Source organism: Vulpes lagopus, chromosome 2, assembly GCF_018345385.1.
Source record: "Vulpes lagopus strain Blue_001 chromosome 2, ASM1834538v1, whole genome shotgun sequence".
NCBI classification, from domain to species: Eukaryota; Metazoa; Chordata; class Mammalia; order Carnivora; family Canidae; genus Vulpes; species Vulpes lagopus.
In genome coordinates, this window is record NC_054825.1 from 172,193,067 (window position 1) to 172,221,005 (window position 27,939).

At 38.3% G+C, this 27,939-nt stretch overlaps 2 protein-coding genes and 1 pseudogene across 2 annotated transcripts in view; 2 read left to right on the plus strand and 1 right to left on the minus strand.

Moving 5' to 3' along the window:
- Positions 1-25,848, minus strand: part of LOC121485463 (zinc finger protein 345-like) — a 51,484-nt gene extending 25,636 nt beyond the window's left edge. Inside the window, exons 1-2 of the mRNA XM_041745870.1 lie at positions 25,326-25,848; positions 728-875 (exon numbers count right to left, since the gene is read on the minus strand). The gene's annotated coding sequence lies outside the window, so the exon portion shown is untranslated. The remainder of the gene's footprint in view (positions 1-727; positions 876-25,325) is intronic.
- Positions 4,187-5,721, plus strand: LOC121485478 (UBX domain-containing protein 2A-like). Its single transcript, XM_041745938.1, has one exon. The coding sequence runs from the start codon at positions 4,338-4,340 to the stop codon at positions 5,112-5,114; it is 777 nt and encodes a 258-aa protein (XP_041601872.1). The 5' UTR covers positions 4,187-4,337; the 3' UTR covers positions 5,115-5,721.
- Positions 12,055-12,640, plus strand: LOC121485479 (annotated as a pseudogene).
- Positions 25,849-27,939: the final 2,091 nt, after the last annotated feature.

Genomic DNA, 27,939 nt, shown 5'->3' on the forward strand with positions numbered 1-27,939 from the left:
AGGGCAGCCGGATGGCTCAGTGGTTTAGCGCTGCCTTCAGCCCAGGGCGTGATCCTGGAGACCCAGGATCGAGTCCCACGTCGGGCTCCCTGCATGGAGCCTGCTTCTCCCTCTGCCTGTGTCTCTGCCCCTCGCTCTCTCTCTCTCTCTTTCATGAATAAATAAAATCTTTAAAGAAACTGGGCCAAAAATAACAAAACAATAAATTGAAAGTAAGAATCAAAATCTCTGGGCCATCTCTGGGCCAGGAAGAAACCTGATTTGGCCCTTTGGCCAAGACTCTGTCTTCTCCCCGAGTAGCCGGCCTCTCTCAAAGGGAATGTGATTCCTTTCCAGGCAAAATTCGTCTCTAGCCCAATCTGGGTTTCCGCCACGCAGCCAGCCAGAGAGACCCCACAACCACAAGCTTCCAGGAACCCTCCAACCGACAAATGCCCTCAGGGTGTCCATTTCCCTATCATCGCCGCCCCTCCGCCCACAGGCTCCCGCTGGACACCGTCCGCTAGACACAGACAGACTCGAAAAAAGTCAATGACATAATTAAAGGAGGAGTCAACCTCACAAGCACTGTTCCAGCTGGAGGCACAATTACCACTCCTTCATGTGGTCACACATAGCCATACAGTCCACAGGCACGTTACGTCACACACACGCACACAAGAGACGGCGTTAAAGCCTGAGGCTCTACGCACCGCCGGCCTGGCTCCCGGGCTAAGACACGCCTCACCTTCAGCCTCCCCGGCGTCAGGCTCCCGTCCCGCGGTACCGGGAACCAAGCAACACACAGCGCTTTCTCCGCTGGGGCGCAGCGCTGCTCGCTCCAGCACCACCGCGCTCCCCGCCTTAGACGGAAGTGACGTTACGCCCGGAGGCCTCTGGAAAATGGAGTCCAAAACATGAAAGACCCCAGAGAGCTTTCGACCCGAGTAATCCTCCCCAGGCGCCTGCCCGCGACCCGCTGCCGCTCCACTCTCTCCCGCGAATCAAAAAAAACAAAAAACAACAACAACAAAAAAAATGCATTAGTAGGCAGCTAATGGTCATGGCCGTGTCATAGCTAGGCGGCAAGTGTCATTGAAAGATGGAATGGACTCTTGAGAGAAATTGGAAAGCAAAATTGGACAACCAAGCCCCAATGCCAATGCAGCACACACTTAAGACAGGCAATTTGGGCTCTAAATGTGGCAATTTCCCCAAAATGCTATCTTTTGTTTAAATATAATGTTTATGAACCCTATACCCTATACCCTATTATACCCCCTAATATACCCTATAGTTAATGAACTAACTATATGTTGGCTAATTGAAGTTTAAATAAATAAATAAACAAACAAACAAACAAAATGTTCAGTTATGAGGAAGAGGAAGCAAGAGGCCGAGCAGGCTGTAAGAAACCCAATCTACATAATTAACTTCTCACTCTACATTTTTTTCCTCCCACACTTACCCCTGGAGAACAGGAAACTGAGAAACTCTAACCTAGTACTTCTTTTGCCTCCTGGTTGTCCTTGCTGGATTTGGCAATTTTGGATCATGAATATGAGGTGATGACTCCTAAGGTAATGTTGGCATGGCAAACGTGGAAGTGGTTTTGGGATGGTCCAGGTTATAGAAAGAAACTTCAGAGGGACCCAGGGACCAGTTATATCATATGATGTCAGTGAGACGTGGGGGAGGTTGGAAAGAGAGTAAAGTGATTGCTGCAGAGACTGGGGGGGGGGGGCAGCAATCATAAGGTTGCAGAAGAAAAGGAGCAACTCTTATTACGTAGAGAGCACTTTAGACCCTTTGAAGTCTGGGTAGAGGTAGGGACCCATGATCTCTCTCAGATCTTATCCCTGCCTGGCATCTGGCCAATTTATCCCAAACTGCCACCATCATCTCAACTTAACTGTTGACCAACAAGTGATATACCTTCCAACAACTACTGACCTCAGAACGTAAGAGCTCCTGCTTAAGATGACAGAACAAGGCTACATTCTGGACACTATAATTCATGACTAATATGATTTTCTTTAACCTATTTTCTTTAACCTATTCTCAGACTCCTGTCTTTCAGACTAGTGATGGCTCTAAACTCTCTAAGATGAGTGGTAATGACCATTGTATTACCCTGGACTCCCTGCTGGCCAGTACAAACAATACATGGACAATTTCTAACATTTCTTGCTACTGTGGATCAATGAATAAGGAAAAGCAGAGCAATCCATTTTCACCTTAGAAAGTAATATGGCTCCTTAAGGTTGATCCTGATAGCACCTGGGACATATTTAGTTGACTTGGCTCCAGATTGGAAGTTGTACTGTGGTCACTATGTTGCTTAAGACAATGGAACATATTTGGTCAAAGCCCCTATCTGTAAAAACTAATTAGAGTAGTCCATGAGGTAGTCTGCAATCCTGAGAATTCTTAGCTGGATGCTAAAAGGTCAGAGGGTGGAGTTGTAGGGAACAGCACACTATGGCAACATGGCCATCTTGCATGCATCCATGAAGGCAAAGGCTTGAAATATAGTTTATTTGAGTCTTGGCAAAATGTCTTAAGATTCTTCCAAAATATGAGAGAATTGAAGACTATTAAGGAGATGCTACAAGACCATCTCCCATTTGCCTCTTTATGTGAGACCTTGGGAGACTATTTTGTGGTAGTTTCTCATCACCATCCAGGTTATGGTGAAGTATAGGGTTTTCTGCCCAACGCCCACCCCACAGAATAGAGCTGAAACAAAACAAAACAAAAATTATCAAAATATTGAACTGCTTAGCTGTAGCTAGGACTACTCCTCCTAGGACTGACTCCTCAGCAATCGTGGATATCGCACTGCAGTCACCCGGCCCCTTTGGCTAAATCAAGATGTTAGCTGGCCTGAGTTCTCATCTGGTGTATCTGGAGAAAAATCTACTTCCAAGCTCATTCTTGTTGGCAGATTTCAGTTCCTTGTGTTGCAAGATGGAAGTCCCTTTTTCCTTCTTACTGGTTGTCAGCTGGAGACCACTCTCAGATATTTTCCAAATGACCCCCACAGGTAATTCACAATATGTATGTTTGCTTTCTTTCAGGCCAGCTACAACACATCTCTCAGACTTTTTTTTTTTTTTTTTTTTGCTGGTAGTCAGAGAAAACATTGTTTTTAAAGGGCTTATGTTAGATTAAAGGGCCCAAATAAACTATCTTAAGGTCTCTGATTCGTCACTTTAAATACATGCACAAAATCTCTTTCACCAGGTATTATAACATTATCACAGGAGTAATGGCAGGGAATGTATATCATGGGGGTCTTCTTAGAATTCTACCTAATGCAGCTATGGTAATCAGAACAGTATGGTATTTGTACAAGAATAAAACATAGACAAAGAGAATGCAATAGAAAAAACAAAAGATAGTCATTTTATAGAAAAATTCTGTGTCAATTCATTGGAAAAAGTATAATCTTTTCAGTAAATGGTGCTGAAACCATTAGACATCCACAAAGGGGAAAAAAAGAAGAATCTTTATCATTATCTTACATAGTACACAAAATTAATGCAAGATTTTCTTTGACAAAGGGGCAGCCCAGGTGGCTCAGCAGTTTAGGGCCGCCTTCGGCCCAGGATGTGATCCTGGAGATCCGGGATCGAGTCCCACGTCGGGCTCCCTGCATAGAGCCTGCTTGTCCCTCTGTCTCTGCCTCTCTCTCTCTCTCTCTCTCTCTCTCTCTGTGTGTGTGTCTCTCATGAATAAACAAATAAAATCTTAAAAAAAAAAAGATTTTCTTTTTTTTTTAATTTTTATTTATTTATGATAGTCACAGAGAGAGAGAGAGAGGCAGAGACACAGGCAGAGGGAGAAGCAGGCTCCATGCACCGGGAGCCCGACGTGGGATTCGATCCCGGGTCTCCAGGATCGCGCCCTGGGCCAAAGGCAGGCGCCAAACCGCTGCGCCACCCAGGGATCCCAAAAAAAGATTTTCTTTGACAAAATACCTAATGTGAAATTTTCACTTAGCTGTAAAAATTAAGATTATATAACTTTAAAAGAATATATATGTAGAAAAATATCTTCATGTTGTTGGGAAAAGAAAAGATTTATTAAACAGGTCATAATAAGTATGTCCTTTTATGGTTTATAAAACCATAGAAGAAAAAGTAGGTAGGACTTCACTAAAATTAAGAAATATCGGACGCAGGCGGGAGGGTCGGGTCCCGGCGGCGCGGGCCCGCGAGCCTCCGCGGGTCTGAGGGCGGTGGCGCCCCCTCACCCCCACCGCGCGTGAGGGGGGCTCCAGCCCGGCGGCGGCGGCGTCTGAGCCAACCGAGGACCAGGCCGCGAGGCGACCGCGCCCGGAGTAAGGCTAAAGAATGAAAGAAGTAGATAATCTTGAAAGTATAAAAGAAGAATGGGTTTGTGAAACAGGATCTGACAACCAACCTCGTAGTGATGATCGACAAAGAAATTGTGAATATTTTGTTGACAGCCTTTTTGAGGAAGCTGAGAAGGTTGGTGCCAAATGTATGTCTCCCACCGAACAGAAGAAACAGGTTGATGTAAGTATAAAATTATGGAAAAATGGATTCACAGTCAATGATGATTTCAGAAGTTACACTGATGGTGCAAGTCAGCAGTTTTTGAACTCTGTCAAAAAAGGGGAATTACCTTTGGAATTACAGGGAATTTTTGATAAAGAGAAGGTGGATGTTAAAGTTGAAGACAAAAAAAATGAAGTATGTATGTCCACGAAGCCTGTGTTCCAGCCCTTCTCAGGGCAAGGTCACAGACTGGGAAGTGCCACACCAAAAATTGTTTCTAAGTCAAAGAGTATTGAAGTTGAGAATAAAAATAATTTGTCTGTTGTTCAACTAAACAACCTGGAACCCATCACTAATGTACAGATCTGGTTAGCCAATGGAAAAAGGATTGTCCAAAAATTTAACATTTCTCATAGGATAAGCCACATCAAAGACTTCATCGAAAAATACCAAGGATCTCAAAGAAGCCCTCCCTTTTCCCTGGCCACAGCTCTTCCTTTCCTCAAATTGCTAGATGAAACACTCACATTGGAAGAAGCAGATTTACAGAATGCTGTAATCATTCAGAGACTCCAAAAAACTGCTGAGCCTTTTAGAGAACTTTCGTAACATTGATTTTTGATACACTAAGTGGAAAGTTTGCAGAGAATGATGGTTGTTAATGAACATGCAAACCAAAATGAGGGAAAGGATGTCAGATTTGCTGGACTTTGGGTTCGAGCACTGTTTAACTCCCTCCTGATGAGAAGATTTTTAAATCAGTATAAGTTAGGAAAGTGAACTATGACTGGAAACTCTATTCAATGCACTTTTTCCAAAAGGCTACTCAGAAAGAAAGCCACACTTATTTCAAATACCAGTTAATTCAACAATAAGATATATTAAATTGCTGTATCGTATAGAATCTTAACATGGTATAAATTAGCCAGTGTAGCATCATTCATTCAAATATTCCCAACCAGCAGTGATTTATTTAGATGTTAGCTCTCTCAGATTTTTTAAAAGCAATATATTAAGAAAATTATACATGGCACGTTAAAAACATCAATGTAATTATTTTATATCTGAGATACAGTCAGAAGGCTAGAAGGAACTGCTTTCACCACAGCTATGCCTGAACATCAGTGTTCTCTATTATTCACTTATGGCAGGATTTACTCATATTAATTTGGTATAATATCTAAAATGTATTTTAAGAATAAAATTGTGCAGCTTAGTATAATGTCAATATTAATCTCCTCCCATTTCTACATTTTCAAGAAGTGTAATTTAAACAATTTTTTTTTATCCAGGAACCCTAGTTCATCCCTTATTTTATTTTATTTTGAAAATTAGGGATTTGTTTTTAGCTAGCATTTTGAGTAAACCTTTCATTGCTACCACTTGCTTAAAATCTAATGCTTGTGTTGGCACATTGCTAATTAATATTTTTTAAATGCATCACATAAAGTATGGTTTTCTATTCCAAATACCAGAGTCAACCTGGATATACATTAAAGGATTGTTTATTACATCCTGATGCCACCAAGGAAAACATGTTTTGCATTTTAGTTTTTTAACCCAAACTGGTTAAACTTCAATATTTCACTGTCAGATTGAATTCCCTTGCCTGAAATAAGTTTAAGAAGTTTTTTTCCCCCCTGCAAATTATCTATTGAGTATTATGTAAAGCAAAATTTACATTGACTGTGCTAAGAAACTAAATAGCCATATCTATCAGCAGTAATGTTCACAGGGCAGTGGGTATCTGCTGGAAAGAGTAGTTTTCCAACTTCTTGATCTCAAGACCTTTTATTTATATGGGTTATATATATGATACTGAAAATTAAAAGTTGTAAAATACTTATTCATTAAAAATAGTAAGCACATGTTAATATAAACCACATTTTAATGAAAATGCATTTCCTTAAAAAATTATTAAGAAAAGTGGAAATTGTATTCCAGTTTTTGCAACTATCTTTACCATCTGACTTAATGAAGACAGATGGAGTCTCATATCCGCTTCCACATTCAATCTGTTGTGATATTACACATCATGTAACCTCTAGTAAATGCTACTGTATATTCATGAAAAATTGGGAGTGTGGGAAATAATAATGTCTTAGTTTGGTTATGAAAATAGTTTGACTTTTGGACCTCTTGAAAGAACCATTCTTACAAAGCAGTGGTTTACAATGATTCTCAAATCTTAGTGTAAGAATCCTTTGGAAAGCGTTTCAGAATGTCTATTCCAGGCATCTACCACACACATTCTGATTGTTTATATCTGGGATAAATCCCAGATCTCTGCATTTGTAATCTCAAGTGAGTTTTAGGTATGTAGTAGAAGAACCACTGTTCAGGGTTCACTATGCTTCCACCCTAAGAAAGTAAGCCTGTGTGCTTCACCATGGACAGTGGAGGACTCTTCCACTGAAATGGACTTCTGGACCTTTCAGTTTTATCCTTTATCTCCCACAGTTTGTTCTTAGACTATTCCCCTTTAACTCTTAACTAATCATGATACAAACCTATCCCTCCTCTTCTCTAAGGACAGCTGAGATGAGGCTACAACATTTAAATGAGGTTTTCATTAGAAGCTCAGGAATAATAAAAGGGAAAAATACATGTAACAGATGACCTGGTTTATAAATACATCTTCTGTTTGAGGTCCATATAAAGACTGCCTTCTCATCTAGCTCTCAGCCCTCCATATGGTAGAGGCCTATCAGGAAGACGAGGAGGGCAAAGGAACCTTTTCTTTTTGTCATTTACTTTCAGAAGTGAACAGATATATAATAGAAAATACTGAGTATGTTTACAGCTGTAGTAGAGCCTTCTCTAATGAAACATAATGGCATTCTTAAAATGAAGGAACAGTAAAAATCCACAAACTCAGATATAAAAATAATTGTTAATGTATTTTCCAAGGGTCTGTAAGAAAATGTTTCATATAGGCCTATCGTGAAGCATTGTGTAACTTAATTTGCATAATTTTTAGTCTATGTAATTCTCCATATATTTCTATAAAGGGGCTTCTCATTGGAAATATTTTTCTTGTACCTATAGAAAAGCCTCCTTTGTGGATTTTCCAGTTTATAATTATTTATCCCGAAGATACATTGGAGATTTTCTTGTGTGTACATGTAGAATACACCCCAGTGAGAAATTCCTATGGAGAAAGACTCATCATCAGCAATAACCTTCATCTTTGTAACTGTGAACACTTTCTTTTTTTTTTTTTTTTTTGTGAACACTTTCATTAATGTGAATAATATTCTCAAAGGTTTTCTAAAATCGGAATCATCCGATACAGCTTTCTACCTTAAAGTTCAAAATTGTAAAGTTGTTAAATAAATGTGTAGATTATGCAAAACATACTTAAAATATAAATTGAATTTGGCAAGGCAAGGGAAGACAGACTTGACAATACAGGTGTTGAATACAATTTGATCTACATAGTTCCAAAACTCGACAGTTTCTTAAAAATCATTGTTAAGGCTGATACAAGAAGTACATTTCTAGTTTTATAGATTCTAATTTATTTTTTTATAGATTCTAATTTAATGGTTAAATTACTATGCATTATGCAGGTTATAAAACTGTTCTTATTTATTTTATATACTTTTCTCATTCAGAATACTTTTCATTACTTTTCGTTGTGTTGAAAATATAGCATCATGCATCTGTTTCAGCGCCTTATTTTTGAAAGCAATCTTTTGCTAATGTTTGAAAAACTGTTGTCTTAAGAATGAAATATTTCATTAAAAGGAACTGTGAAATAGGGATCCCTGGGTGGCGCAATGGTTTGGCGCCTGCCTTTGGTCCAGGGCGCGATCCTGGAGACCCGGGATCGAATCCCACATCAGGCTCCCGGTGCATGGAGCCTGCTTCTTCCTCAGCCTGTGTCTCTGCCTCTCTCTCTCTCTCTCTGTGACTATCATAAATAAAAAATAAAAAATAAAAAAAAGGAACTGTGAAATAAAAAAAATTAAAAAAAATTAAGAAATATCATTCATCAAAAGGCACAATGTAGAGAGTGAAAAGATAAACCACAGATTTGAAAAAGGTCTTTGTAATACATTATAGACTTATAAATATAAAAACAACCCTCCTACAAATCAATAAGAAAAAGGTGACAAGCAACACAATAAAAGTGGGCAACAGATTTGCACAGACACTTCACCAAAGAGTATATTTAAATGGCATAGGAAAGGATGCTAAAAGTCAGTACTTCTCAGAGAAATGCAAATTAAAACCAAAATTTAATCTACTACATACCTAGTTAAATAGTTAAAATTGAAAAGACCGGCACCTGGATGGCTCAGTCAGTTGAGCATCTGCCTTCAGCTCAGGTCACGATCCCAGGGACCCTGGGACCAAGCCCTTTGTCAGGCTGCCTGCTCAGTAGGGAGTCTACTTTCCCCTCTCCTTTTGCCCCTCTCCTACACTTATGCTGTCTACCTATCTCAAATAAGCAAAATCTTTTTTAAATAAACCTAAAAATACAACTGCCCTATGATTAAGCAATTGCACTAGTAGGTATTTACCCAAAGAATATAAATTGAAGGTATATATGCACCCCTATGTTTATAGCAGAATTATCTAAATAACCAAATTATGGGAAAAGCCCAAGTGTCCATTGACTGGTGAATGGATTATATAAATATATGACTCAGCCACAAAAGAGAATGAAATCTTGCCATTTGCAATGATGTGGATGGAGCTAGAGAGTATGATGCTAAGTGAAATGTCAAAGAAAGACAAGTACCATAAGATTTCACTCATATGCAAAGTTTACGAAACAAAACAAACAAGCATGGGGGAAAGAGAGAGGAAAACTAAGAAACAGACTCAATTATAGAGAATAATGATGATTACCAGAGGAGGTGGGGTTAAATATGAGATGGGGATTAAAGAGGGCACTTGTGATGCGCACTGGGTGTTATAAGTGTCAAATCATTAAATTGTACACATGAAACTAATATTACATTGTGCTAACTGGAATTTAAATAAAAACTTAAAGATCAGGTGGTTTCTTTAGCTATGAGAAAGTTATTTAGTTAGCTTTTATTTGCCTATTGAATGTTTATATTTCTCTTGCCTGAGTTCTGGAGATTTGTTTTTGAAGAACATTATGCATTTTACTTTTGTGAAATTATTAGCAAAAAAGAGTATATATATTACAAAATCTCTGATTTGTAGTAACATCAATTTTTCAGTCATAATGATTATCCCTTTTTTTGCCAAATCTCTTGGTTTCAGCTCAGGTGGTAATCTCAATTTGTGGATGGAGCCCTGTGTTGGAGTCTATTTGGGACTCTCTCCCCCTCTCCCCTTTCCCCCTACCCCACCTCTCTGCACACAATCTCTTGCAAATAATAAATAAATACATCTTTTTTTTTTCCCGCCTCCCCTAAATAAATACATCTTTAAAAAAAAACACACCATTTGTGTTCATCCATTTAAACTATTCATTACAAGTATCCCCCACTTTCCAAAGTTTGCATTACACCATCTCACTTTTACAAAATACCCACGTTGGGCACCTGGGTGGCTCAGTCAGTTATGTGTCTGCTTTCAGCTCAGGTCATGATCCCAGGGTCCTGGGATTGAGCCCCATGTTGGGCTCCCTCAGTGAGGAGTCTGCTTCTCCTCTCTGCCTGCTTGTGTGCGCGCTTGTCCCCGCTTGTGTGCGCGCTTTCTCTATCAAATAAATAAAATCTTAAAACGAAAACAAAAGGCCTACCTTAGCACCTGTTTTTGGTAACAGAAATAAAATTTTTTTAAAAAGTTTTACAAAAAAGCTGTTACCATACTAATGTAGGTCTTTTCTAAAAGCAAAGTGGCATAAGGAGAATGTCTGGGAAGCAGGGGATACTCTATGATTTACAGCATTTCAGCTTACAAAAGATTTCATAGGAACACTCTACTTATGAATAGTAGGAGAACCTTTATTTCAGTTATTTTTACAAATGCATTCCACTGTCTTTAGATATCCCTGTGGTTTTTCTTACTTTCTTGAAACTATATAATTACCTTAAAAGTTTCCAGTGTTCTAATGCCTGCATGAATGTAGAGCTCTGAATTTTCCCCCATGTAGTTTGGTCAGGCACCACTTTCCACACATAATGCCCACTGTTATTTATTCCTAGAGAAATTGTAATTTGTGTTGATTTCACACTTAATAAAAGGGTAACTTAGATGAGAATCGAATCAGTATTCAGATATTTTTGCTACCCAATGTGTTCTCTTGTCAGTCAGATATGTTCTATATTATACTTTTTGTAATAAACCTCTTCTCATTATGCTGTAACAGTTGTGATCTCAACTACCCCATACACATTTATATACACTTTGTCTCTGGTAGGAATGTACGATCAGCATAAAGATTGAGTTCTGTAGGATGAGCTTACTATATCTTAACATCTATTTTGGCTTTAAGTTTTTTTCCAATATGGGATGTCTGTTATTGGGTAAATGCATCATGTTTAAATACCAATCCATAAATAAAATATATGAAAATACTAATGTTTACTAAACACTTCACTAGTTATATTCATGCATTCATAACTCATTTCTTCCTCATTATACACCAATGAGTTATATTAGTCACCTCCAATTTGCTATATTTGAAGTGAAATACTTAAGATCAAAAGAAATATTATGTTTCGACTGAATATATACATTCATATTATACATGTATATATATAATGTATGTAATTCATTATACATGTATATACATATATACATTATATGTATAATATGTGTGGGTGTAATTGCATTTTAAAAGGCTCTTGAATGAAACTGCCAACAGTGGTAAATTTAGAGAAACTAGGGAAAGAGAAGTAGTCAAAGGGGAGTTTAGTTTATCTGTAATGTTTAAAATTTTGTAAGTATAAGACATCCATAGATTATTTCAGAAATAAAAAGTAAGAAAAGGAAACAAGCTTACAAAACGCAAACAGGATGTTGAAAGGAGCATTGTTTTTAAAGGCAAAATTTAGAATAAAAACATTTTATCAATATATTAATAAAATAATAGTAGAGCCATACAGATGAATACTAACTCTATTTTTTTAAAGATTTTATTTATTCATGAGAGACACAAAGAGAAAGAAGCAGAGACATAGGCAGAGGGAGAAGCAGGCTCCATGCAGGGAGCTTGATGTGGGATTCCATCCTGGGACTCTGGGATCATGTCCTAAGCCAAAGGCAGAGGCTCAACCACTGAGCCACCCAGGTGTCCCAATATTAACTGTATTAAATTAGGATAATGATATAATAGTTAATGACTTGGAAAACTATTCATGATATACTCTACCATAGAAAAGATAATTTATAACATGGAGTTTCTTTTAAAATTTTCTGAAAGGATTTATTTTGACAATTTTGAGAGTGGGTTTCTTTTGTGCTTTCTGAAATTAAAAAAAATACAACAAAATGTTAATATTAAGAGGAACTCTCTTCAAAAAGGAATATAGCTCTATTTGTGTTGATATAAAAAAAGTAGTCGAAGCCACCCACCACCACCGGGGAAGCACCCCCTTGCCCGTAGTAACCATCAATAATGCCTTTCATCTTTGAGTGGATATACAATGGCTTCAGCAGTGTGCTCCAGTTCCTAGGACTCTACAAGAAATCTGTAAAACTTGTATTTTTAGGTTTGGACAATGCAGGCAAAACCACTCTTCTACACATGCTCAAAGATGACCGATTGGGCCAACATGTTCCGACATTACATCTGACATCAGAAGAGCTGACAATTGCTGGAATGACTTTTACAACTTTTGAGCTTGGTGAGCCGGGCAAGCATGCCGGGTTTGGAAAAATTACCTCCCAGCAATTAATGGGATTGTGTTTCTGGTGGACTGTGTAGATCATCCTCACCTCGTGGTATCCAAAGTTGAGCTAAATGCTCTAATGACTGATGAGACAATATCCAATGTGCCAATCCTGATCTTGGGTAACAAGATAGACACAATCAGTGAAGAAAAACTCTGGGAGATATTTGGGCTTTATGGACAGACCACAGAAAAGGTAAACATGACCCTGAAGGAGCTGACTGTGTGTCCCATGGGAGTGTTCATGTGCAGTGTGCTCAAGAGGCAAGGCTACAGTGAGGGCTTCCAGGGCTTTCCCAGTATATTGACTGATGTTTGGACAGTGAAAATAAAAGTTTTCCTTCTCTGGACTGATCCTATTCATAGCTTCCTCATGAACTTTTCTAATAGAACAAGGAAAGCTCAACCATGTCAGGCGTTGAGAAGCCAAGAATCTCTGTCAGCTCTCTCATTGCCCAGTGGTGACACGTGCTCTTCTCCACACTGTTGGGAGGTGATGCTGCCCCACGTGCCAGCAGGATTTACTGAGTAAAGATGTGTGCCATCATTGGGCACCTGAAAAGAAAAACACATCTCACCACTGTGGTTGATTTCAAAAGAAAGTAATTCTACTTTTTAAGAAAAGTGTTGTTAATGTAATTGGTGTCTCTCCTAACTTTTTGAGTTAAAAATTTCCTTGGTCCAGAGTTTTCTATTCTTTTTTTTTCTTTTTTGATCTAGTGAATGGCACTTAGATACTTCATAAAATTATGCACAGAAACACATTGGAGGCCAGAACTCCAATGTTGTGTTAGCAGGTCAGTGAGAGAAGCTCCCTGTGTCTGGCTGCAGGGCAGTAGGTGGCCCCACCTTGTGCACTGAGGAGCCAGGAAGGGTAGGGCCTGGCCTGGCACTTGTAGCAGGTTTCCACCATGGAAGCCAGGATCATTCCTCATTGTGGTATATAGAGCAGATTGTTCACTGTGGAGGACTTCTTTAGAGAGGGGTTATTTTATTATTTTTGTTTCTAAAGTTACAAATTTCAGCCAGTCTTTGCTTTTATACTGTTGGGAAACTTTCTCTCCATAGCACCTTTTTCATTTTCAGTTTCATAAAAAAATGACTCTTGCCTCATGAAAGAGAACACCTCCCATGTTGTCCTACACTGCAGGTATGTGTCTGTTACTTTTGCACAGATTCTATGCAAAAATTTTGTGAAGAGGTGAGTCCCACAGGACAATTAACAGCCAACAGGCTTTTAATTCTGTGAGTTGAGAACCTAAAAATCTGGTATTTGTAGCATTTGTTTGGATCCAGGAAAGATTTATTTAGTGGGCTTTATTATATGTGCTGCTGAAGTGAGCACTAATTAGTGGGCTTTAAAATTCTCACTTGCAGGATTTGGTCTCTTTGTGGGATTGTTCATGAGCTCTTTTTATCGGTTACCTTCTGTTTTTTGTTGTTGTTGTTTTGTTTTGCTTTGTTTTGTTTTGGTATGAAATTGCCTTTCTCCATTCCAGAAGTAAGCTGGGGAAACTCTAAGAGCTTTGTGCAGTGCTATTCCTTTTGAGCCAGCATCACTTGTAAGAGCTCAGTATAAAAAGCCTCAGCATGCCCAGTAGTGTGATGAAGATAATTTTTATAGCATTCCTTTTTCTTGGTGCCACATGTAAAATTGGATTTTCATGATCTTGACCAATATTAGATCTTTCTTAAGATGAGTAGATATCTTCATTTTTCTTTAATGAGAGATTAAAAGTAGTTTCCTCAAAACAAAATTGTGATGATGATGTTTATTTGCAAAAGATTGAACTAAATTCAGTGTATTCTTGTGTCTAATGTGAGGGTAAGGAAAGTGTGGATAACATATTCCAGAGGTGAGAGTATTGTTCTTTAATGGATTTCTCATTGTTAGTCTTCAGCACTGACCTATTAGAAAAGCATACTTCCTCACTGCCAGGTACCAAATGCAGAGGCTCAGTAAAGGATAAATCTGGAGAGAGCATGCCTTTTCTTTATTAGCAGGCATAGCTGGAATAAAACAAAATTGTGGGTTTGGAAAGAGGTGAAAGCCTTAAATGAACAAATCTAGCTAATGGTGAATGAACTAGGTAGTTACCTTGCATACTTTTAATTCCTTTGGCTAAAGGTAACCCATACTTCTTTATCCAGAGACATGAGAAGTATGATTGCAGTGCTAGTTTTCTTGTTTTCCTTTTTTCCTATTTGTCCCTAATCACTTTGCAGCAAGCTAGAAAACTGTGGATTCTACACAGCTCAGCTCTTTGTGAAAGTGGTTTATATTGACCACTGAAGAAAGAGGGGATTGAAAAGTCAGTTGGCATTCATCTATTTCTTGCTCCACAGAAAACACTGTTCCTATAATAAGATAGCAAAAGAAGCTACTGTGAGGAGCTTGGCTCTTAACAGTGAGGATCAGAGCTTTGTACAGGAATTCCCCAAAATTGAGACTTTTCATTCTGTTTTATCAGAATGAAAAGTTAAATATATGTATATTTATATATATACATATATAAAAACATATACATATGAATGATATTTAAATTGTTATCCTGAAACTTAACCTTATAAAATAAAAAAAGCTTATATAAAAAAAAAGCTTAGATAAATTAAAATATATTACCAAAGCGGCAGGAAAAGCAACTGGAAAGAATAAGTAGTGATAGGTTCAAAATCTTGGAGAAAAAAAAGCCATCAGAATTAACAATTTTAATGACCAGTAAATATACATAAAACAAAAATATCTAGAGGTAAATTACGAAAAGTAAAATGAAATTCTAGGACTACTCCTTAAATTCTCTGATATTTAAGGTTGACAAGCATGGAAGTTTTTCTTTTTCTTTTAAGATTTTATTTATTTATTCATGAGAGACACAGAGAAAGAGGCAGAGACATAGGCAGAGGGAAAAGCAGGCTCCCCATGGGGAGCCCAATGCAGGACTCGATCTCAGGACCTCAGGATCACAATCTGAGCCAAAGGCAGAGGCTCAACCACTGAGCCACCCAGGTGCCCTAGTTTTGATTTTCTTCATTCACAGTTATAAATTCCTAAGTAAGGAGTGAACTGTTGATGGTATTCTGATATCTACTATATATCCTTTAGGCAACTTTGATTGTGAAAAGCAAATAAAAGGCTCTTCATATTAATTACAGGATCTAATGAGGTTCTATCTCAAATTAGGTGAAATCCATAATGCCATTCCCACAGATAATTTTCAGAGCTTCTTACCAGCATGACCTTTCTGATGTTAAGATTTGAACTAGGGATCCCTGGGTGGCGCAGCGGTTTAGCGCCTGACTTTGGCCCAGGGCGCGATCCTGGAGACCCAGGATCAAATCCCACATCGGGCTCCCGGTGCATGGAGCCTGCTTCTCCCTCTGCCTGTGTCTCTGTTCTCTCTCTCTCTCTCTCTCTGATTATCATAAAAAAATTTTTAAAAATCCCCCAATGTTGACTAAGGCCTGAAGGGTGATCAAAGGCCTTTCCAGGGACGCCTGGGTGGCTCAGTGGTTGAGCATCTGCCTTCGGCTCAGGGCATGGTCCTGGGGTGCAGGATCAAGTCCTGCATCGGGCTCTTTGCTGGGAGCCTGCTTCTCTCTCTGCCTCTCTCTCTCTGTGTCTCTCATGAATAAATAAAATCTTTTTTTTTTAAAGGGACTTTCCATTCTTTACACACATATGGTTTCTCACCAGTGTGAATTCTCTGATGTTCTATAAGCATAAATCTATTTCAGAAGGTCTTTCCACATGCCATACAAACATAGGGTTTCTCACCTATGTGAATTCTCCAATGTTCTATAAGTTTTGAACTACTACAAAAGGCCTTTCCACACTCTTTACATATACAGGGTTTTTCACCAGTATGAACTTTCTGATGTAGGTTAAGGGGTAAGCTACTTAAAAATGCCTTAGCACAATTTTTACATCCATAGGGTTTCTCACCAGTATGAATTCTATGATTATAAACAAATATGATGCATTATTAAAGGCCTTGCTACATTTTTTACCTTCATAGGGCTTTTCACCAATATGGATTCTCTGATGCCTTTTAGGATCTGAGGAATAGTGAAAGGCTTTGTCACATTCTTTACATATATAAGGTTTCTCACCAGTGTGAATTCTCTGATATTCTATAGGTATTGAACTGCTATGAAAGGCTTTTACACACTCATTACATATATATGGTTTCTCACCAGTGTGAATTCTTTGATGCTGAGTAATGGCTGATTTACTACTAAAGGCTTTTCTACATAGCATACACTGATAAGGTTTCTCACTGGCATGAAGTCTCTGATGATAAGTGAGGTCTGAAGAATGATAAAAAACCATTCTACCTTAACTAGACAAAGTTTCTCACATGGGTAAATTCCCTGATGTGATAGAAATATTGAACCAGTACAAAAAGCTTTTCCATGTTTTTTACCCTCATAGATTTTTTTCTTCAGTATGAATGCTCTGATGTGCACAGTCTAAGGCCTATCATATTCCTATGTTCACAGTTTGCACCAGTAAACATGATCTGATGCTGAGTATGTTTTCATCCTCTGCTAATAGCCTTCCCACATTTCTTATGGTTCCTGAACTTCTTGACAGTATCAATTCTCTGATGTATAATTGCAAGTCACACACAAAAGCTTTCTCTTAGTTCTTGCATTTGCAGGCTTTCTCTTCAAGAAAACCTTTTTGATATGGAGTATGTGATATGTGCTGACCTAAAGTGTATGTATTTTCACAGTTGAAAATAATTTGAGGGATCCCTGGGTGGCGCAGCGGTTTGGCACCTGCCTTTGGCCCAGGGCGCGATCCTGGAGACCCGGGATCGAATCCCACATCAGGCTCCCGGTGCATGGAGCCTGCTTCTCCCTCTGCCTGTGTCTCTGCCTCTCTGTCTCTCTCTGACTATCATAAATAAATAAAAATTTAAAAAAAAAGAAAAAAAAAGAAAATAATTTGATTAAAACTTTTCTCATGAGATCCTTGTTTTTTGTCAATCTTTCTTTTACATTCCCAGTCATTTCTATAACAGGTACACTTAAGTCCATGTTTTGTAAGACTTCCCAATATAAATCACTGGGGTGATTCTATTTCATAAACTTCCTTCTTTGGAAATAATTCTTTGATTTTACAATGAGATTCATGGTCTGAAAAAAAGCATAATAGAAAACATTCACTATTTTTCCCCTGTTAGAAATGAAACTTTTATAGTATAAATAGGGGAATTAAATTGAAACTAATATATATGAGATATAAATGATTTATACAGTGATCAAATATACTGGGGGAATTTGATAAATGCACAAAGCACATGAATTGATGGGAAGTCATACTGGATAATGAGGTGATTAGGAAACTTTAAATGAACAGTTTCCAAATTTTGAAACAAATTAAAACTACAAAGAGGTAACATTTTTCAACATTTTTCAACTGATTTGTGTAATGGCAAAAATCTAATGGTTTGACAACATATTCTTTTAGGAAGCTAAGAAGAAACAGCCTCTCTCATTCATTACTAGCTGGATGACAAAATGGCACACCCACTGTAGAGGAGCATTCAGTAATACCCAACCAAATTGCATATTTACTTACCCTTTTATAAACTAGCAATCTGAGTGACATGACTCAACTCTGAAGGTATACTGACATACTTTTTTAAAGATTTACTCACAATGCCCTTCAGTGAAGCACAATTTTATAATAGCAACATCTGGAACCAACCCAACTATCTACAGGTAACTGGTTGAAAAAACTATGGTTCATCTACTAAGTGGAATATATTTTCCAACTATAAAAAGGAATTATGAAAATCTTTATACCTTCCTGAAATTATCTCCTGGATATATTGTTAAGTGAAAAAAGGAAGGTGGACTAAATTGCATATAGTATGCTGCTATGAAAATAAGAAAGGTAAGTTTAGAAGATATACCCAATTGCTTTTATTTAGGAAAAAAATGGGAGAGCAAACTCATTGGGGAGAGGGAGAGAGAAATGGAGAACAATATTGAACAGACTGGGATAAAAGCTAGATTTCTCGGAGCATCTGGATGGCTCAGTGGTTGAGCATCTGCCTTCAGCTCAGGTCATGATCCTGGTGTCCTGGGATTGAGTCCTGCATCAATATCCCTGCAGGGAGCCTGCTTCTCCTTCTGCCTATGTCTCTACCTCCCTCTATGTGTCTCTCATGAATAAATGAAATCTTTATTAAAAAAAAGCTAGACTTCCCCGAATATACCCTATTTTATGGATTTGCCATTGCAATCTTGGAAATATTCTATATAATAATAAAACAAAATTAAAAGAAACCTCAAACTACCAAAAGCAAATTAAATATGATTTTAGTTTTATAATCAATTTCGGCAGAGTAGAACTATTGATGATCATTTTATTTATTTATTTATTTATTAAGATTTTATTTATTTCAGAGAGAGAGAGAGCAGGGGAAGGGGCAGAGGGAGAAGTTGACTTCCTGCTGAGCAGGGAGCCTCACATGGGGCTTAATCCCAGGACCCTGAGATCATGACCTGAGCCAAAGAAAGATGTTTAACTGACTGAGCCACTCAGGTACCCCATATTGGTGATCATTTTAAAACTTATAAGTCTACCTGTTTATCACCAGTGGATCATAACTCATAGTTCTAACAAAAAGCAAGGATGTGAGAACTTGCATGACTAGATACCAAGATGTATACTATAGCTAATCTTATTTCAAACCCTATAGTGAAGAAACAACAGTGTAATTGGGCACATAAGGGGCCTTGAAGGTACTTGCAATGTTCTATTTCTTAAAATACATAGTAGTAAGATAGATCTTCACTGTATTATTACTCAGACTATGCAATTTGGTTTTGAAATTTTTATATGTATGAAAATGTTATGGATGAATAGCGTTCACTACAAATTCATCTATTGATGTCCTTACCACTGCCACCAGCAGCCCCTCTACTTCAGAATGTGGCCTTATGTAGAAATTAGTTAAATTAAGATGAGATCATACTGGAGTAGGATGAGCCCCTAATATAATATGACTAGTGTTCTTGAAAAGGGAATTTGGAAACATACACACAGAGAACATCTAAAGATGAAGGCAAGGTCAGCATGATGCAGGAAAAGACAAAGATTGCCAGCAAATCAATGGAAGCTAGGAAAGAAGCATAGAAAAGATTCTCTTTCACAACCCTGAAAAATAAACACAATACATTTCCCAAAAATATTTGAAAAGGTTTTTAAAAAGGAAAAAGATCTCTGAGCATCTTTTTGTACCAAAAAGTAAGCGAGTACTTAAAAATTATGTCTGCATGTCAGAAAGACCTAGAGCTAGCTTTGGCTCTGACTTGCCAACCCTTAGATGGTTTAAGCACTAAAATAATTAATTAATTATAACCTTGGCAAACAAATCCATGAGGCCATATCAATGAGAAATAGAAACCAAAATAAATTAGATAGACAAATAGTGAAGACACTTCCAAAAAGTAGAATACAGACTGAGAAATACAGAGGAAGTGCTAGAACTGAGAAACGACTATTTTTTTAAAGATTTTATTTATTTATTTATTAATGAGAGACACAAAGAGAGAGGCAGAGACATAGGCAGAGGGAGAAGCAGGGTCCCTGCCAGGAGCTCAATGGACTCAATCCCAGGATCCCAGGACAGATGCTCAACCACTGAGTCACCCACGTGACCTGAGAAATGATTATTGTGCAACCCTCATAGCTAAGACTGGTGTGAGAAGGAATCATTAATGATGTTAAATCTATTGGGGGTGGGATGCATTTGATGAGGAATACAATATCAACATGGTGCCTCCCCACAGATGACTGATTAGTTGCAGAAAAAAATTAAAACTATACAACAAGGAAAGTGGAAAATATTTGGGCCAGGTAATCAAAATTAACATCTTCAATGAGGGCCAGAAGCAAATCACATGCTTTTAGATATAATGTCCTGAGAAAAACAAAATATCACATATTTGGTATCCTAGCAGGAGAAGAATAACTTGAACTTAACCACAAGATAACACACACACACACACAAAAAAAAAAAAGCTAAATAAAGAGTATTCTATTAAAAAAAAAGAAAGTGGACTTTTTTCTTCAAAAAATGATAATGTAATTATAAACAATGAAAAATCTAATAGACGTTTGGAACTTAAGAGAAAATTAAAGAGACAGGCCAATAAAATGCAAAGTCAAAACAGACTGAATCCTGTACTAAATGGGGAGAAAATACCCTAAAGACCTTTTTGGGACAATTGATACAACTGGAATATGATGGTCAAATAAAAATATTTTACCAATGTTACATTTCTTAAATTTTACTAGTGATGTTGTAATAATGTAAGAGAATATTCTTGTTCCTTGGAAGTACACAAAGAAGTATTAAGGACTAAAAGGCCATGATGTTTGCAACCTATTGTTAGATGGTTCAAGAAAAAAAAATGGTATGTATGAGTATATGTGGATGTGGAGATAGAGACAGGGATGGGGGAGAGGGAGAGAAAGAATGACAAATGTGGCAAAATATTAAAAATTGTAAAACTGCTGAATCTAGATAAAGGATATATAGGGGTTCTCTGATTCTTGTACCTTTTCACTGAAATTATTTTCTACAAGTATATACATATATATGTGTGTGTACAGTATATCCATATGAAGCAACACTCTTATACTCATTTAATGAGACTAATAAAGCCTTTGAACAAAAAAGAACCAAAAACTGTATGAGGAAAGAAAATTATAGGCCAATCTATCAAATAGACATGTAAAATCTGAAAAAAAAAACATTAGCAAACTCTATCCTGTAGTGTCATATAAAATAAACCATCATGACCATGTTAATTTTATTCTAAGAACATAAGATTGCATTAGAAAATTCACTATCAACAAATTAAAGAGGGAAAAAAGATTTCTGAACACAGGAAAAATAATTTGACAAAACTGAACATCTAATCATATAACCCTCAACAAGCTATGAATAAAATAGATTGTTCTTACTTTAATTAGAACAATTTACAGATACCTAAGACCAAAACACACATGATATGAAATGTTAAAATTGTGCTCTAAAAAATCAGTAAAAAAGATGGATGTACCTACTGTCCCCACCTTTTTTCAACATTTACTGGAAATTACAAACACTGAAGTAAGACTTGACAGTACCCCCCACCCCCCCAAAAAAAAAGAAAGAAAAGAAAAAGAAAGAAAGGTTAACCATTGGAAAGCATGAAAAAACTGACTATATATATATATATATATATATATACACATATATACATATATATATACATAAATATTATATACTATACTATATAAATATAGCATATTTTTTTAAGAGAGGGAGAGAGTGTGACAGAGGGAGAGGGAGAGAGAGAATCCTCAAGCAGACTCCACGCTGAGCAGAGAGCCTGGCAGAGGGCTCAATCTCATGACCCTGGGATCATGACCTAGGCAGAAATCAAAAGTCAGATGCTTAACTGACTGAGTCACCCAGGTGCCCCTGACAATATTATTATCTACAGGGAAAGAACAAATTGTGGAAGTATTCTAAAAATTAATAAGAAAAATCAACAGACATAAATAAGAAACAAAGTTAAATTGCATTTATCTCTTGAAATTTTGCCTGCTTTTCTTTGGAATGAATTGTTAGGAGTAGGATAAATGGGGTGCCTCATGAATTTCCTATTTTCTTTCTAGTCCTCACTCCATTTAAAAAACCAGAAACCTAAATCTGAACAACCCCACTGACTTTTACATTTGGATGGCTAACAATCACCTCACAACACATCCAAAACTGAACTCTTGAATTTAAACCCTATCTTTACTTAGTAATCCATATCCCCAAAAATGTTTTGTTTTGTTTTATTTTCCAAAAATGTTAACTCAATATTTCAACTGGTCAAGCCAGAAAATTTGGGAATCATTCTCAACTCTTCTCTTTCTCTCATACACAAACACCAACCAAAGTATTAGTCAAGTTTATGGCTTTATCTAATCACTTTTCATCACATACACTGTTAATACATCACTCATCTAGACACTGGAAAAACCCCCTCTTTTGGTCTCTTTGCTCCCACCTTGCACCTCCAATCCCTGCTGAGCAGAGAGCCTGATTTGAGTCTCAACCCAAGGACCCTGGGATCATGACCTGAGCCAAAGGCAGACGCTTAACCAACTGAGTCACTAAGATGCCCCAAGATAATTTTTTAAAAGTATAAGTCAGTAATTAAAATCTTATTATATATGTTCCATTTTAATCAGAATAAAATCATCATCTTAATTTAAAAGTCATTACATAATCTGACCCACTCCCAAGTCCATAGCTCTGAGTACATTTCAGATGTACTTCCTTCACTCTGTCTGAGCCACACTGGCCACCTTGCTGTTCTTCAATCATAATAATTCTGTTCCTACCTCATAGACTATGCATCTACTATGCCTTTTGCCTGAAATTCCCTCTTCCCGGATAACTGCATAGATCATACTTTCTACTGTATGTTAGTGCCTTGGGATTTCAGGCACTTGCCCTTATCCTCAGTACTCTCTACAGAGCTGACTGCAGTCACTCCAAATGTTCCAGCTATTATATCTCTGTGAGGGATGCAATGTACTGAATGTTTATATCCTTCCCCCCAAATTTATATATTGAAATTCTGTTTTTTAAAAAGATTTTATTTATTTGAGAGACAGCGAGAGAAAGAGAGAGAGAGAGAGAGCACAAGCAGGGGGAGGGGCAGACTCTCCACTGAGCAGGGAGCCCAATGCAGGGCTAAATCTCAAGACCCCAGATCATGACCTGAGCCAAAGGCAGATGCTCAAATGACTGAGCCACCCACGTACCCCATATATTGAAATACTAACCCCTCAGGTGACAGTATTGGGGTGGGGGTGATTAGGTCATACAGGCAGAACTCTCATTAATAGTATTAGCACCCTTATGAAAGAGACCCCAGAGAGATCCCCCTTTCTGTCCTATGAGGATACAGCGAGATAACCAACCATGAGGAAGTACGCCTTGTTCCTGAACTTTCTAGCCTCTGGAATTCTGAGAAATAAATTTGTGTTTAGAAGTCACCAAATCCCTCGTATTCTGCTATAGTAGCTGAAATGAACTAAGACATGGGCTTTCCACTTGCCCATCTTTAGCCCTTTCTTCTGACTGCTCTATTTAACTCCTCTTGTAGTTGATTCACCTTTTTAAAAAATTAAATTCAATTAGTCAACATATAGTACATCATCAGTTCCAGATGTAGTGTTCAATAATTTACCACTTGCATATAACACCCAGCGTTCATCACGTCACATGCCCTCCTTAATGTCCCTCACCCATAGTTGGTTTTACTTTTAAAAAAAATTCTTATAGACTTTTTCATAGGTTCCTTAGTCCATAAACGTTTTAATAGCTCAAAATCTTATAATCTTGGGGGCAGCCTGGGTGGGTCAGTGGTTGAGTCTCTGCCTTTGGCTCAGGTCGTGATCCTGGGGTCCTGGGATTGAATCCCGCATCAGGATCCCCGCAGGGAGTCTACTTCTCCCTCTGCCTATGTCTCTGTATCTCTCATGAATAAATAAATAAAATATTTAAAAAATAACCCTGGTGGGGGAAAAGCTAATTTCCCACTCCAACACACAAGGAAACCAAGGAGTAATGACTACACTTGATTCCTCCACAAATAGTAAAATGTGAATAATTGGAAATACCAGTATAAATACTAAAGACAGCTGACTTAATCTTTCTTCTCATTTTGGTGTTTAGCATTAATCAGACCTTAAAGGTCTGTCTGTCTGGGATCTAACTAAAAAGGTTCTTAAACAACTGAGGCTTTAAAGGTCTGTCTGTCTGGGATCTAACAATAAAGGTTCTTAAACTGAGGTATAATTCAACCTGTAATCAGGCATCACTAAACTGTAATGAATGTTCCTGGTTCCCGAGTTGCCGAAATCTGTTGGAAACTGATGAAGATTCACAAAGAGATTGAGGGCAAATGAAGACTGAACAACACCAACTCCCATTTTGTCTGACTAGACTGTCTATGGAGATGATCATGATTTTCCAGATGGGACCTCCTACTCCAGTGCTCAATTTGACCTCATCACATCATAGTCCAGGTAAAACAAGTTTAGCAAAGAATATCCTCATTTTCCTCCCTGTGCACTTCTGCTCAATCAACATTCCTGACCCCAGGTGGAAAAAAGATAACGATTTATAGAAAAAAGTCGTGAACACTTGTGGCTATTCAGAGAGGGCAGGTAGGCAACACAGCTGAGTAGATGGGATGGAAGGAAACGGTCAGGAGGTCCTGAAAGAGATGCTCCTACCCAGGAAAGGTAAGGATAAAGAAAGCAAATGATCATTATGTTTCAGGAAGCAGAAAGGAAGCATCACCTCATGGGTCATGGCTTTTGGCCTTGCACGACGCCCAGTCTTCCTCAGGGCCCCCTTCTGGAAAAGAGCAGAATCCTGACACTGCAGGGCTAGCAGGGTAACGCTGGCCTCAGTTCCAGAACAACCAGGTCCAAAGGGCAGTCCTCTAGCCTCCTTCCCCACTGTCCACTCTCTCCCATTCACACAGATACACCGACGGGGAAGGGAGGAAGAATGGACAGATTCCGCCCGAGTCCTTGGCTCCAGCTGCAGCAGAATGGCCTCTGGGCAGCTGGCGGCTCTGGAGATGCGGACGCAAATGCCCGAACCCCGCACCACCTTAGTTCTGAGCATTCCTCTGTCCTCGCTACATCTGGGGAGCAGGATTCCCGGAGCCTAGACCTACAGCGGAAAATTCCGCCTCAGTAAAGACCCTGAGCCGGAGACGCTCCCCAATTCAGGCCCCATATCAAAGACCCGGGAATGCGTCTGTCCTCAAGAAGGCGGTGGCTCCCGGAACACAGCTAGTCAGTCCCGGTTGCCCCCGCCCGTAAATCAACCTCCAGATGTTAAGGCGCAGCCCGCCCCCTGATAACTGCGCCCAACTTGCTGACTCCGCGGCGACAAACGCACAAGCTTACCGGATGGATACGGGGGCTCCAGTCGTAGGGGTATGCTTATGCCCATTCGGGTCTATGAGCCTTCCAGCCCCAAGAAATCCGGCGCCCCGGTGAGAAGAAGGGATTGGAGATCCACGGACTCCACAGGTAAAGGTACCATGTCCGAAGACAAAACTGACGCCACTTTACCAAATTGCATCTGCGCCTGCGCGGCGTGGAGGAGTCCACGAGGCCTGAACTACAATCTCCAGAATCCTTTGAGCTCGCTGCACGTGTGACATCACCACGTTGGATCTCACCGCCTGTGCCTGGGGCTGACTGCCCGCCCGCCTTGGGGAAGCCGCGCTGTAGGATGGGTCGGTGTTCTCCGGGGTACCGTTGCTATTCCGAAGTTAATGTTACTTAATGACCACTGCCTGAGTGACAGAAAGCTACCAATTCCCTTGGCTGTCTCCATCCCATCTGGGCAATCATAACTCTGTTCAACAGACTTTGGAAACCAAAGTCAAAAAAGTTTAGTGGGGGATCCCTGGGTGGCTCAGCAGTTTAGCGCCTGCCTTTGGCCCAGGGCGCGACCTTGGAGTGCTGGGATCGAGTCCCACGTCGGGCTCCCGGCATGGAGCCTGCTTCTCCCTCTTCCTGTGTCTCTGCCTCTCTGTCTCTCTGTCTCTCTCTCTCTCTCTCTGTGTCTATCATGAATAAATAAATAAATAAAAATCTTAAAAAGAAAAAAAGAACAAAAAAGTTTAGTGACAACTAGGAAGTAGAAACGAATTACGACTCAAGATTGATTTTTTTTTTAATGATTTAAAAATTTTTCCATGGATGACTAATTTTTGCATATGGTAAATAAAAGATAAATGATGGAAGGAGAAAACTGAACACTTTGCACCCTTATCTCCCAGATAGCCAATATTCTCCAAGCAAACAGTGTGTTCACCACCCTCCCACCACAGTATGTGTGTAGTTTATATGACTAAATTCATATAAATAGATAAATGATAGACTTTAACAAAAATATTAACTTGTTATACACACCTAAAATATTTCTAACTTCATATTAATATACATCCCTTTTCTTTTAATTTGCTATGTATTGTCCATTGAATAGATGTATGATTATTTAACCAATATATTACTATAATTGACCCTTCCTCCTCCTTTTGCTACTACACTAATGCCATAAATTATGTTCTCTTTTCTGTGGATATGTCTCAGGACATCTGTTTTATAAATTTTGGAGAAATAGGTACCTGCACTTTAAGTCTTGGTAGGTATTTACTACTGCCCTCCTTTAGGTTATGGCAATTTAGCTGTCCAACAGCAATATGTGTAGATCCCCGTTTTCCCAGTCTGTGGCTAAGATATTAGATACCACACTTATAGTGTCAATCTGATGAGTGAAAGCTACATCTCTAAATTACATATACCTTATTGGGAAAGGAGATAAAAAAATTTATTTCGAAGGAATAACAATTCCTTTGCAGCTTTTCTGCTGTGATATATCTTTTTCATACTCACCTATTTTCTTTTAGATCACTGTTTGTATTTTCTCTTAATGATTTGTATTACCTACTTTTGTTATTAAGTTATATAGACAGTTTTCTATTTAAAATTTTTCCCAACTTGGGGGATCCCTGGGTGGCGCAGCGGTTTGGCGCCTGCCTTTGGCCCAGGGCGCGATCCTGGAGACCCGGGATCGAATCCCACGTCGGGCTCCCGGTGCATGGAGCCTGCTTCTCCCTCTGCCTGTGTCTCTGCCTCTCTCTCTCTCTGTGTGACTATCATAAATAAATAAATAAAAATTAAAAATAAAAATAAAATATTTCTCAACTTGGGATTTATATATTTCAATAGTGTCTCAAGACATTGTGTTTGCATAGTTTTGTATGCAAAATACACAAATATATTTTACTTCAATGGCTTCATGGTTTTGAGTTAATTTCACATTATTTTCTTCTATGGATTTATCTAGGATTTTTTGGTTTCAATTCTTAATCTACAGCTTTGATTCACTTGCATTTTATTTTGCTTTGAGCTACCCATTAAGGATCCAATTTTTTTCTCTCTCCCATGTGGCTACTCAATTAGATAAGGCCATTAATTTTTCGATCTATGTTTTACAGATATGTCTATATTTTAAACATGTCCTGTAGTGTAACATGTCCTGTAGTGTATTTGTACAGAGTGTAAACACTCTGTAAAATAATCACAATAAATACCCTTGGGAAATTTAAGTCAATCACACAATATTAATCTAATATATGTACATATTCAAATTTCTCCCAATTAACCTAATGATTATTTTAAATTTTATTTTAAGTGATCTTTGCACCCAATGTGGGGCTTGAACTCATAATCCTGAGATTAAGAGTTGCATGCTCTTCTGACTGAGCCAGCCAGGTGACCCCCAACAATGATTTTAAAGTTTCTTATAAAATCCAAGACACAGATATCATGTACTCCACTTAGTTGGCATATTTCATTAGTCTGCTTTGATCTAGAACAGTTCACAGCTCTCTTGTACCTCAAAGTTCATACTTTTGGTATCCACACTGATTTTCTCTCCCAGAATGTTCTACACACTTAAGAAAATTATTTCCCCTTGTTGAATGTCAGGTTAAATATCTTAGAC

What these genes read in the sequence shown, in the direction of transcription:
- LOC121485478 (XM_041745938.1), top strand. Translation starts at nt 4,338, where the DNA reads ATGAAAGAAGTAGATAATCTTGAAAGTATAAAAGAAGAATGGGTTTGT.